General features: G+C 44.5%; 1 protein-coding gene across 15 annotated transcripts in view; it reads right to left on the bottom strand.

Moving 5' to 3' along the window:
• The window catches only part of SIK2 (salt inducible kinase 2), a 112,179-nt gene that overhangs the window by 34,899 nt on the left and 63,098 nt on the right, over positions 1 to 14,182 (bottom strand). For all 15 annotated transcript variants that reach the window (XM_030538237.1, XM_030538238.1, XM_030538242.1 and 12 more), the window contains one exon: positions 2,123 to 2,247. In XM_030538237.1, coding sequence (XP_030394097.1) covers positions 2,123 to 2,247 — 125 coding nt within the window. The remainder of the gene's footprint in view (positions 1 to 2,122; positions 2,248 to 14,182) is intronic.

The raw sequence follows: 14,182 nt of genomic DNA, 5'->3' as shown, positions 1-14,182 counted from the left end.
AGGTGCTCATACCCCTTCTGTGGAACAAAATATTGGCGTTCTACCCCTTTAACTGTTGGTGGGATAGAGGCTGGATTCTGCCAGAGCACCTTAGTTGTATTTACAATGGTCTTAATAAGAGGAAGGGCCACCCTAGAGGGTCCCTCAGGAGCCAGGATATCAACCATTGAGTCTCAAACCTCTGTGACCTCCTCAGCCTGTAGATTCAAGTTTTGCGCCACACACGAAGGTGGTCTTGATGGACCCTGGTGTCCACTGCTGGCAGAGAGGTAGTCGTCCCTGCCATCGCCTCATCGGATGAGGTGGAGGAAGACGTCCGAGGAGGGATTGGATCCTCTTGCCCTTCCGGTTCCCTGATGGTCACCAGGGCAGTTTCAGGTGCATCAGCTATAGGTGTCCTTCCTTGCACTGGGGGTGGGGTGACAACAGCTCCCATCTCAGGGTCGGATTGCCCCAAATCTTCCTCTAGGGACGCATCCCTCATACTTGGATCCCTTGAGACCAATGGGGCCCCGCGGTGTCCCAAGGCCACCAAAGTCGCCCTTGAGCCCGGCCCTTAGGCCTGATGATAGGCCCCTGGGGTCCAGAAGGGCCACTGCACTGACCTCTCCCACTGGGGAGGCCATGACTCTGATGGCACTGGGTGGGGGTGCATAGCTTCTTCAGTGGTGCTGAGAACAGTGCCAGGATCTAGAGCAGTACCAGCTCCGCCTGGAGGTGTAGGATTCCACCTCCAACTCAGAGCAGAACCCAGCAGTGCCAGAGATCGGTGCCGTGGTGAGGATGAGCAATGACTCATCATCTTGGGCTTGCCCCTATGTCTGATGGGGGGACGGAGCAGTCACTGATGCTGCCATCAGTGCCATCATTGTTAGAACCATCAACGTCAGCGCCAGGGCATCTACCAGCAGGCATAGGGATTGAGCCATCATGGCGATCAGATCCCGTGCTGCTTCCAGGGTGTCAGGAAGATTGAGGTCTTCGCCCTCCAAATCCTCCAGCACTGAAGAGTTCACTCGCACCTGACTCGACGGCTCCCGTCATGGCCAGAGTCAACGGCTGCGGGACTTGCAGGCCAGGTTTGGGGTATCCCAACGCAGGACGCACCCCACTGGTGTGCCATGCTGGCAAGCGGCCCCCGTCCACCTTCTTATTCTTATGTGGCACTCGCGATTGTGAATGGTGTTGCAATGTGGAGCTGGGCCTCGGGGCTGGGAAGCAGTGCCAATGTTCCTTACAAGAGTCCTTCCTCGGTGCCGAGGGTTCCTGTACCAATGCCGGTGCAGCACACCGAGGCTGCCGGTGCTGGCTCCGGCTGTGGGTGAAGTGCAGATTTCATTAGGAGGAGTTTCAGGAGAGTCTCTCTCCTTCTTTGTCCTGGGCTTAAAGCCCCTGTAAATCTTGCACCTATCTGCCTAATGACCCTCCCCAAGGCACTTGAGGCAGGAGTTGTGCGGATCGCCCTATGGCATAGACTTCAGACACTTCTCACAGGGCTTAAAGCCCTGGGACCGAGGCATGCCGTGGTCAGGGGGAAAGGGAATCTGGGAAAATCCCCCAGCTAAGTACTATACAACTAATTAACACTAATGGGTAACTATTTACAACAACTATTCAAAGAAAGACTGCTAAGTAGGCACTAGTAATACGCGAGACTGAGCTGCTCCAACAACCGTCACTGGCGGTAAGAAAGAACAGAGCAGGCGGCGGGTCAGCAGGGACTCCACAGCTGACCCGACAGCTATTGCTAGAGGAAAAGCCTTCTGACAATCGTGCATGTGGCGCGCACACACCTAACTGGAATGGACATGAGCAAGCACCTGAAGAACCTCACATTCCGCAAAGAACAGCGACAGCTTTTTGGATTAGCTAAATTATTTCGTGCAGTGACTTCATGTGCACCTACTATGTAACCTTAATGACAACCTGGCATTCAAAGTGACTTTACAAACCAAGATCCTAGGCTTCAAAACTACTGGGCCTTAAGATCATTGTGTGACTTGGTCTAGAAAAATAAAGCCAGAGGTGAACAGCCTATCTTGTGGTCTAAATGAAATTCAGAGGTGATTACAATGTTCATTTCTAAAAGGTGATTTTAATCTAGTAAATAAAATAATGATACCCAGATATCCAGTTGGGGTCCTTCATACTGCTGCCCTTCAAAGACTTCTGGGGCTGCATATGGGGGGCTTCCACACCAGGTGGTGAGAGGCTCACCACTTTTATAGAAATTTCCAAACCCAAAATCTGTAGGGAAAGAAAAAAAATTCTTTTAACACATCTACATTTTTAAACCTACATCCACCAATGATCCGGTGCTGATATGCACTGACTGGGTCTAAAGGCCCACTTTCAGTCAAAGCTGTGTATTTCCTGCAGAAACAAGAGAGGTTTACGCTATTTTTCACTCACAGTGCAGACTGCTAACTCTTAATGGTAACTGCACAACTAGCCCCCATCCCAACCAGCACAACTTACTGGTTAATTTCTACCACTGGGGTAAATCTGCGATTATAACAATGTCCTCCTCTAATTAAGTGAGAGAGTGGCAACCAGGCTGTGTGCTGAGCCTATGTACTCACGTGTAAATGTCTGAGATTTAATACTGAACCTGAGAGCTCTTCGGCTTTCTTTGGGCTCAGAGAAGAAAAGTGATTTGACCAAGAGCACACAGCTTTTCAGTGGTAGAGAACCTAACACACAGAACCTGAGTCTTGTGAATCCCAGTCCAATGACCTATCCATTGGGAAATGTGGCCTCTTCAAGGAAGCAGCATCAAAACTGACTTAATATAAACATAAAAACAGCCATACTGGGTCAGACCAAAGGTCCATCTAGCCCAGTAGCCTGTGTTCCTACAGTGGCCAATAAAGTGCTAATAGATGCTTAAAGTAAACAAACTGGAAAAAAAAGAGAAAATATGTTTGCTCCACTCTTTCTCAGTTCCAGTCATCACCGCAGTTACATGTAACAGTAGGTACAAAAGCATTCAGTGTAAGTTTTAAGCTGATGTCCCTTTCAGGCTTTGACTACTGATTTGGACTTTGACAATGTCTCTGGAAAGGTTGCTTTTGAATAGCTATTAACTTTGACTTTAAGAGAGCAGTTATGTGCCATCAACTTGTCTGTGTATCTACAGTGGACATCAGGGTCCTCAGCTAATGAATGACTAATTCAGGAGAGCAGCGACAAAGTACACCGATCCTCAAGGTGCCACCAGATAAAGAAATAAAACAAAATGTGGGGAATGTTGTGTCCATTGCAGCCTTCTGGCTCTCTTCTGCCTTCCACACACACTTCCTAGTCAACGTCTTCAATGCTCAGCACAACTCTGATCTGCGCCTCTGCTATTACTTCTAGCCATCCTTCTTTCTCCCTTTACCTTGTCCATACTTCACTGACTTCTTCCATATGCCTTTGTAACACCCCCTAGTCCTACTCCTGGCACACTTGTTTCAAGTTCCTCCTCCGAACCCCTTCCTTCAACAAAGCCACTCAGTGCTAACCAATCAAGTGGTGTTAACTATTTATTATTACATTTTAAAAAATAAACCTCCACTGCAATGTACCAGCTCCTCTCTTGTGAAATTGACTCCACTAAATCAGTGGAGGTTTTGCCATTGACTTCAGTGGGGCCAGGATTTCTTCCTTGTTTTGTGAGAGAGACTTTTTTCATATACCAATTTGAAGTGTTAGGTCCTTGGATCATGGACCATTTTGTATGGAGTAAATCACTGTTGGCACTCAAAGAGGAAGAAAAAACTCCAAGGGGAAAGGGGGAGCAGTAAAGGGAGTGGGATAGAAATATTTTTTGTTTAAAAATCTTCAAGAGTTAGACAAACCCTAACTTTAGTGTTAACTAATGGGCTGTACTTCTGTAGGAAACTAAAGTCTGGTTGTGACATTACCCCGGATACAGTCTGGACTGATGAACAGCTGTATTCCCTCAGTTCTCCAGTCTGGGGTGCCTTTTACGCTGCTTTGCTGTGAGAGCTACCACTCCTCGTCTGCTGGCACACAGCCTCTAGCACAGGGGTCAGCAACCTTTCAGAAGTGCTGTGCCGAGTCTTCATTCACTCACTCTAATTTAAGGTTTTGCGTGCCAGTCATACATTTTAACGTTCTTAGAAGGTCTCTTTCTATAAGTCTATAATATATAACTAAACTATTGTTGTATGTAAAGTAAATAAGGGTTTAAAAATGTTTAAGAAGCTTCTTTTAAAATTAAATAAAATGCAAAGCCTCCCAGACCAGTGGGCAGGACCCAGGCAGTGGAGTGCCACTGAAAATCAGCTAGCGTGCTGCTTTCGGCACCCGTGCCATAGGTTGCCTACCCCTGCTTTAGCAGGTAAGTTACTCCCAGTTATATTGTCTAAGTGTTACAGCTAGCCACTCATGAAATTACACTCCAGAGCAACACCAGAATATTCCCAGTCCCAGATTTTCCCCAGAAATGTACATCTTGTACTGCCCAGTTGTCTCCTGGACAATACAAGCTCATATTAAGCCCATCATTTTATTAATAGAAAATGATATGCACAAATCCTATTATCCCAAATGGAGTTTCTCCAACACTTCAATCCAAACACACTGTTTGAGATAAATCAGTAAAACAGGTTTATTAACTACAGAAATATAGATTTTAAGTGATTACCACTAATGAGGCATAAAAGTCAGAATTAGTTACAAGAAAATAAAAGTAAAATGCAACTAATGCCTAACTTAACAAGATAAGTGAATTCAAAGCAAAGTCTCTCTCAACACATTTCAGCAATCTTACTGGCTGAATTTCTCTCTCTTCTTTAAGAAGCATCTCCAGCTGCGAGTTAAAGGAGACAAAGTTTGTGTGGATAGGAACCCCAAGCTGTGTCTTTGTCAAGATGTAGATTTTTCGCTCACACCCTCTTTCCTGCCAAAGAACGGCCACTTAACCAGGTGACATCCATTTGATTTTGCTGACACCTGGCTGAGGCATTACCTAGTCTTTTCTCTCTGGAGAACTGATTTGTGACTGCTCCCCAGACTTGGAACATATCTTAATAGTATCATATAGTAGAAAAACTTATAACTTTACATACAGTGTTGCCACACACATTTTACCAGGACAATAATGATCAGCAAAGTATGAGTTTTCAAATGATACCCCATAAGGCATATTTTGTACAAAATTTAACATAGTCCTATAAAAAGGGTGATATACAGACCCACACAGGTCTACGTTAGAAAAATAGGTTAATTTATCTGCATCAGTCGGGTGTGAAAAAACCACCCCCTGGAGCAGCATTGTTAAGCTGACTTAAGTCCCCATATAGACAGCACTAAGGTGATGGAAATTTTTTTCCAATCAACCTAGTTACTGCCTCTTGGGGATGTGGATTATGTACACCAACAGGGGAACACCCTTCCCCTCTCGCCGCCGCCCCATTGGTATAGGTAGTATCTACACTTAAGTGCTACAGCAGCACAGACGTGCCGCTGTATCATTTTAAGGATAGACAATACTCTGAGACATGTAACAATAGCAGGTCACAAGCAATCTAAGGCTCACAATCCAATGTACTGTGCAGAACTTCATATAGGCTCAGCATTAGTCTAACTTGGTGTTAGCCATTGTTTAGCTGCTCCCTGAAGTAGTAATCCTGGTAACTTTTCCAGAGAATAACAAACCATACAATATAAGATTTCAGCTTGTATTTTTTCAGGTGATAAAAGTTCACCCTCCTCAGTAGCTGAGCTTTTAATGTGTAACTGCACACTAGTGTGTTGGGGAATTCTGTGAAAGTCAACAGTGTTGATTTACAGTAATCAGGCTGTTGATTTAGTCCTATCAACCTCTGAATACCTCAGAGGCATGTGAATACCATGTGGCAGTGATCAGCAGATAGCTTCACTGATAAACACTGTGGTTAGTAGACATTGTACAGGCACCACTGATACCACTTCATTTTGCTGTATTTGCATATGTTATATTTTGTTTGGGAAAGGACTCGGCTCTCGCCTCATATGACCTGTGCTACAAAACCATATAAAGACCCTGCAATTCACAAGCACAGCAACACAGCGTTACTGTTAACTATATGAAGACACAAGCTAATCCCACAGTCAGAGGAATTGACAATTTTAAGTAAAACTAACCTTGCTCTGGAATGGCACATATGTCGAGTTGGAATTGCAAGTTTTATTTTCAGTGTAGAGTAAAGGTATGTGCATTTCTCTAACATAAGGCTACAAGATTGTCCTAGGGTATGTCTACACTTCAGCTGGGAGTCAGCCTCCCACCCTGGATAGACAGACCAGCAGGAGCAAGGCGTGAACTAGAGTGCTAAAAATAGCACTGTGGACATACCCTTAGAGCTCATTTAATTTTCTCTAACTTTATGTACTGTAATGCGTCAAATCAAGTGTGATGAAATTCAGCAGAACCAAGCACTGAAACAATCAAATCTGAGTCAGTGGGTCACCCAGAATTTCCACAAGATTCCTGTAATATCAGGGTGGTGGCAAGCTTTTTCACAGTGTAGATTACATCTTAATAGAAAGACTGTCTCCTGGATACCCCACTCCCGTTCATGATAGCATAGCACCATTAGTAGCTACAACAACTGCTTATGTGTAAAGTACCATCTGCAAAATAGTCAATATATTTTTTACTGGTTATTACTTAAATATAGCAGCTGGGAACAAAGAAAGCCAATGCCACGTGGCCAGTCAGCTCTCTTTAGAGCACAATATTGAAATCATTGCAGCAGGAAACATGGTTTAAGGTGATGCAAACATTAAGTCAATATTCACCCAGTATGACTATTCAAGGGGAATTCCTCCCATAAACTGGCCTTTTAGTATGACTGGTTTTGGTCCACGTGAGCAATTGAAGTGTGCAGTTCAGTCACATTACAAAGGCAATTCATGCCATTTCCTCCTCGCCTTATCCCTGTCCTCCTTCCACTCACCCACTGTTATCTTGGGTTTGGTACTGGACACAAAGGAAGTAAATGTCTACACTAACTTACTTAGACTAGTTCTGAACTGACTTCACTCCTTGTTCCATGAAGTTTAATAATACTTTGCACCTTTATAGTGTAACTCCTTCCATCCAAGAATCTCAGAGCATTTATTATTCAGCTTGTCTTACCTTATAGGGGGTGTTTTGATGAGAAATATCCCTATTTTACAGATGAGGAATCTGAGGCATAGATTAACTAATCTGCCCAAGATCCCACACTGAGTTAGTAATCATGATTAAATGGCTGATCATCTTCTAAGCATAAAACAGAAATCAGTGTCTCTCTCCTTAGAACCTTTGTCTGGACATTACCAAGCACTGAAACCCAGTGGTATTCCTGAAATGATGCTTTGCTCCACCCTCTCTAACACTTACACACTATTTCATTAAATGGATTGTGGGCAACTTTTCTGTCACCTCCAATTCACATGATATGCTCAGGGAACACCACACTCAGATGACTCCAACACATCAGGACTCAAGGGGAACTGCCAAGTCCAGTTTCCGTTTCTAAAGAATAGCCGTGTGTGTTTTTGCTTGACTGGAACCATATGGTCCCCACCTATTTCTTTATCGTCTCATGCACTGCTCACAAATTGATTTTCTTAATATAAGCCATCTATCCTGTTCAAGATACACCACAGAACTTGCCATCATGAGAGAAGTACAAGACTAAAGGTAATCATTTTGTGGCATTTTTATTAATAACCAAACACTACCAATAACCATCACAACACTGGAATTCTGTTTGCTTTGATATTGCAGTGTCATCCTCAACCCATCTCAAGTTAACCGTACCCAATATTCCTACCAATAACAAAACAGACACTAGTCGTATCCCAGGGTTCTCTTGTTGGGAAACAAGAGTAAGAGATGTCAATGGATGGGCTGCCTTTGTGCATTTTTCCACAATGTGTTTATGAATTGAATACTCTCCCTCACCTGATCTAGAAGGCTACTACCGCCTTCTTCATCACTCTCCTCCAGACCCACCACTGTCAAAATGTCTACAAGAATATAGCCAGTTAAAATTGGTTAAGTCAAAGGGGTATTTGAAGATAATGGATTTTTATTGTGTGGGGGTGTTGGTGGTAAAATGTATATTCTGTATTTTATAGTGCTCCTCTATATTTCATATACTACTTGTCTTTTCAGATAGTTAGCTCTTCACAAGAGGGGTTATGTCTTCACATGAGTTTGAACAGCCCTAGCACATTGATGGTGCTACCAGTATTCAGATACTAGCACACTTTCATTTTTGTAGACGAAAACAATAATCTGCTCTTCCTTCAAAACCTGTGTATATGAACACTATGTCGGTTCCCTTCAATTGGTATTTAATTATTGGATTAGGTATACAGCATGAGCCATCTTTATTATAAATCAAATAGACCATCTCAGAAACCTGAAATGTAGCATAGGGTGGATTAGCCATTGCTTGGCATCTTTGAATGAAGATTACATCTGTTTCTAGAAGATAAGATGTAGCTGAACTACAAATTATTAGGTTTATGCAGGAATTAGTGGTAACATCCTATAGCATCTGTCACAGGGGCAGGCAAACTTTTTGGGCTGAAGACCACATCGGGTTTCCAAAATTTTATGAAGGGCCGGTTAGGGGAGGCTGTGCCACGCCCAACAGCCACGCGTGGCCCAGCCTCTTCCCTCTATCAGACTCCCCTTGCTTCTTGCCCCTTGACAGCCCCTTGGGACTCCTGCCTCATCCAACCACCCCTGTTGCCTGTCCCCTGACGGGAACTTCCCAAGACCCCTGCCCCATCCACCCCTCCCCCTCCCCGACTGCCCTTGCCCCAACTGTCCCATCCAACCCTTCCTCTCATTCCTGACTGCCACCCCGGGACCCCTGCCCCCATTCAATCCCCATTCTCTGCCCTCTGACCAACCTGACCCCTGACCACTACCCCGAACTCCCCTTCCCTCTATCCAACACCCCCCCCGCTCCCTGCCCCCTTAGCGCGTTGGCTGGAGCACCGGTGGCTGGCGGTGCTACAGCCGCCCCATCCAAAGCACCAAGACAGGCAATCACATCGCCCGACTTGAGCCAGCCACGCCACGGCACAGCACAGAGCTTCGGGTTGGGCTTGGCTCTACAGCTGCGCTGCCCAGCAAGAGCTCGCCGCCCCATTGCCCAGAGCATTACACTGGTGGCAAGTGAACTGGGACTGCGGGGGAGAGGGAACAGTAGGGGAGGGGCCAGGGGCTAGTCTCCCGGGGCCAGGGGCTCAGGGACTGAGCAGGAGGGTCCCGCACGCTGGAAGTAGCCCACGGGCCGTAGCTTGCATGAAAGAAGTCAGATTAGATCATCACAATAGCCCCTTCTGGCTTTAAAATCCATGCATCCATCTGTTCGTCATTACATATCAATCGTCTTCTCTGTGTAAGTCTTTTGCACAGAATAGTTAAATTGAAAAATGTGCAGAAAACAGGAAATTTCTGTATTATTTTTATGAAGTGTCTGTGTGACTTAGTTTCTGCACTCACTACTATTTTATTGCTGCCCCTTTGGTAGTAAGGGATTAATTTCTTTCCAAAGAAGGGGGAATATGCAATGAATCGACTGGGTGCAGGTCCTGTAGACATGTCTAGGTTGGTATGATTGGACTATCAAGAATTCTCAACGTATGAAGAGAGCGAGCTTGGGAGACAGAATGGAGACCCATGACTGAACCATTAATCTTTGAAGACTGCATAACTTAACTGCCAGCCAAAGGGACCTGCTAGATGTGGATGGACAATTACTTGCCTGATCACAACCCCTTCCCAAGGGAGGAAGGCATCCATGAGAATGCAGTGTGACTGATGAACTAAAATGGCAGGATAGGGCAGTAAGAATCCTGCTCTTCCAGCAAATGGAGTAATTCACTCTGGGACCACTGGGCAGGGACAGGGAGGTTTGCTACAAGAAAGCACTGCCTGACTGTCTTCCAGGGCAAAGAGGGGTACATCTACACAGCAAAAAAGACCAGTGGCAGTGAGTCTCAGAGCCTGGGTCAACTGATTTGAGCTAGTGGAGCCTGCACGGCTAGACTAAAAATAGCACGGTAGATGTTTGGGCTTGGGCTGGAGCCTGAACAGGAGAGAAACTCAGAGCCTGTGCTCCCCAGTCTCTCCCTCTTTGCTGGGTTCGAAGGTTCGTCTCCAGCCCGAGCAGCCATGTCTGCTATTTTTAGCACATAGTTGACTCAGGCTATGGGGCTCACTGCCAATGTTTTATTTGTTTTCTGCTGTGTAGATGTACCCAGAGGGGCCCACCTAAGTAAGCAAGGAGGACCTGGCAAGTTAGGGCAGGACATGCATTTAGGTTTTGCCTCACCACTGTCCCTAAATACGGTATTCCGGTTTACAAATACGGTCTTGTTTTGAAAAGGCTGTTCTGTATTACTGCAAATATCTGTTGGTTGCCTTGCTCCTAAGAGGGGAAGTCTCCAGTGGGTCCAAGCTCATGTGGACTAGTTCAAGGAATCACACTGAGAAACAGAGATGCTGAAGCCAAAAATCCAATCTTGGAAACATGGGGCTCCCCTCCTTGGGAAGAGTGGAGGCCTAGGGCCTATCACATACACTTCCAGAAAGACCATATAAAAGGTAGAGGCATAGCATATCTTGTGGAGCCATGACATCACATTTTGAAAACAGGCAAAAAGGCAGACAAGCTATCTAGACAGGCACCCAAGCAGAATCTTTTCCATGACCCTGTGGTACATCATTGTTAGCTCGAGAGGCAAGCGATCAATATCAATCCAGCTCCGTATCTGAGTGCAACTCTCAGAATATAAAGTTCGTGCCACATTTCCCTTTCTCCCTCCCTGAGACCCAATAATTGCAAAATAAGTTGTGAAAAATACTTAATAGTATAAATTAAAAAAAAAAAAAAACCACCCAGTCACTGTTTCTCACCTGCCTTATTCCTATCATAGCCAGACTTGTGTTGTGAAATTTTTAATTCACTTTGACAGTTTTTCTTCACACATTATTGGCTTAGCAACCTTGACAATACTTCAGGAAACGTGAGGCAATTTCTTTCCTCAGAAGCATTTTGCCATCTATGTAGGTATTAAGTTTGAACTCTCCCCTCAGTTATCTTGAATTTGTCAGATCAGTTAAGACCTCCAAGAGTCTTTTAGCGCTGCAGATAGACACCAGGGTTTTGCCAAGAATTGCAGTGTTGTTCAGGTGCTATTATTAAGAGTTTTCCATATCTGACCACACGTACTTTCAAAGGGGTAAAATAACAGTGACTTGTCTTGCAGAAAAATGTACAAGGCGCTGTTACAATTCCCAAAGAAAGCAAAAATTAGGCCTGGTCTGCACTTAAAAATTAGATCAACCGAGCTATGTCACGCAGGGCTATGAAAACATTCAAGCCCTGCGTGCCATAGTTAGGTCAGCCTAAGCCCCAGTATATGTTGACGACCTAACTGTGTCTGTCTACTGCCTCTGAGAGAGATGGATTAACAATTTTATTAAAGCTAATGTTAAACAGAAATTATGTAATACATCAGATGAGAAAAGAGTGTCTGTACATCTGGGTGTAGTGCTTAGATTATCCACCAATACAGTTTGTTTTTAAAAGTCATATGATACATAAAGTACATAATCAGCAATAATCCAAATTTAGGTGAATAAATTTAAGAATACAGTTTGGATATTAGCATCCAGGTACTCAGGTGCATCGCTCATGAGAAGTTGTACAGAGATTTAGTTGTAGAAAGCAAAATATATCAATGAATGGAGACTGTCCCTCGGTAACTGAGAATTAGATTGTATTTCCTAAATGGAAAACCTACCCTATCAGGGAAGTCTTTCAGTTACTTTCCTTGCTGCGCTTCTCATCAGCACTCCAGCTCATCCCTCCTGGTATTGTCCATGTCCGGTGATGTGTTCTATGTAGATGTCCCTCGACTGACGACATCTGACACCATGAGTTGCCGCATCAGACGAGCATAGCATTGACTGATTCCGCATTCCCGCAACACTCGCTCGTTACTGGTGTCCCATATACAAAAGGCATAGACGATCAGCGCGTCTCTGAACCTGGTAACCCCAAGCTCTAAAGGTGTTGGCCAGAGGGGTGTATGTCTCCACCTTTCAAGCTCAGGCATCGTGGAAGGCTGGGGTCCTGTTCTCAAAGGGCACTGTGGCGTCCACCATGATGATCTTCTTCCAGTCCTTGCTGGAGGTGAAGATGTCCAGTCGCAGTTGTCTGTCCACTCTGGGAATGGTGGAATTCACAGCAACCTTCCCTATGGGTGCTGGGATGGCTTTGACCAGGCGATCTTGGATGCTGTTGCATTGCAGCTGCCAGGCTCTGGAATGGGGTATGCAGCTACACAGGACGTGGTATAGTGTCTCGTGGGCATAGCCACCCTTCCTACATTGCTTGTCCCAATTCCCGTGGCAGATGGCTCCGTTCAGAGGAACACAATTGAGCTGGGCCCCATGGATGAATCTCCTGTTGGCAAATCGGCTCAAGCTGCCCCCAGGGAGGAAGTGGTTGCTGGTGTCCCACTTTGCAAGTCACCTTGAACACCCTGCCCTGGTCCAGCTTGTGCTTCAGGTTTTCCACATACTGGCAGCAGATGGCATCCTTCAGGATCCTCTCCAGCATGGCTCTAGTTTTTGGAGTGAGGATAAGAACACTGATGAAAAATCTCCTCCTGCTGATGTAGGAAGTGTCTGCACTACTGCAGCTGTGCTGCTGTAGCACGGGTAGTGTAGGCAGAGCTTTAGGTTGAAGTTTTTTAAAATTCTTTTTAACTAATTTAGACTATGTTCTGATGTACTACCTGTTTCCACTCTGGGTACTTACTAGAATATGTTGCTGTATTCATATCATTTTAAGCTCTAAGTTTTATAAAAGCTGACAGAATACCCCCAGACAGCATTGTCTTGAAAAAATTAAACTAGTTGTTTATAACAATACAGAAGGCCATATAAAATGGGTAGGCAACCTATGGCATGTGTGCCAAAGGCAGCATGCGAGCTGATTTTCAGTGGCACTCACACTGCCCAGGTCCTGGCCACCGGTCTGGGGGGCTTTGCATTTTAATTTTAATTTAAATGAAGCTTCTTAAACATTTTAAAAACATTATTTACTTTACATACAACAATAGTTTAGTTATATATTATAGACTTATAGAAAGAGATCTTCTAAAAAACATTAAAATGCGTCTCTGGCACACAAAACCTTAAATTAGAGTGAATAAATGAAGACTCAGCACAGCACTTCGGAAAGGTTGCTGACCCCTGATATAAAACATTCTCTTGTATGCAGTGCTAATATTTCAGTAAGCATCTTAATGAATCCAGGAAGGGATCCAGATAAGGCCAGAGCTCAAGACCATTAAAATAGAGGTTACTCAACTGTAACTTGGGTTTTCTGAACAAAAGAAGAGAGAGGGCCTTTACATTGGATTGGTCAGGTGTAAAAAATGTGTCTTTTTCTAGGATATGAAGGATTCTTGCGATTCTCCTCTCTCAGAACTCTGTAAAATATTTACATTATATAACCAAATACTTCACTGTTTTTATGTAATAGTCACTAAATCTACACCAAGAGCAAAGTAGGTTTTATAACTAGACAGCACGGCCCTTGCAAGGCTTTAACCTCCTGCTCCCCATTTGGTCGGTGGCACGGCACATCCAAAATTTATACTACCCTGGATGCTAAGACAGACAGTGACCAAGTGGTGTGGATAGCAGTACCTCTTTTCCACAACAGAGGAACAGGGATCTGGGAAGATGTTTATGTCCTGGACAGAGCCACTGTATAGATTCCCCAAGAATGTCCCTTTCGATTAACGGTGGAAAAATCTCAATCTTATTTTCTGGAGAACGGAACTAGACAGGGTTGTCCACTATCTTGCTGACCCCAAACACTAGCTGTTTTTCAAGGTTTCTGTCTGAACAACACTGAGTACAGAGTTGCCATATATGCAGATTACATATTGTTTTTTATCTCCAATCCTACAACCTCAATTCCATCCCCTTCAGTTCCTGAGGAGCATCTCTCTCTCTTGGATTTTCAAGTAAATGTTGAAAAATGGCATGCACTGGCAATAGGGTACAGCCCAAATCGAACACCTACTAACTCAGATTGGATTTCTTCATATAACGCAAATCTCAGATAGTTAGGGATATATATTCCAGCAAATTGCT

This window comes from Gopherus evgoodei, chromosome 19 (genome assembly GCF_007399415.2).
Source record: "Gopherus evgoodei ecotype Sinaloan lineage chromosome 19, rGopEvg1_v1.p, whole genome shotgun sequence".
Taxonomy (NCBI): Eukaryota; Metazoa; Chordata; order Testudines; family Testudinidae; genus Gopherus; species Gopherus evgoodei.
This window is presented reverse-complemented; position numbering and strand designations above follow the sequence as displayed.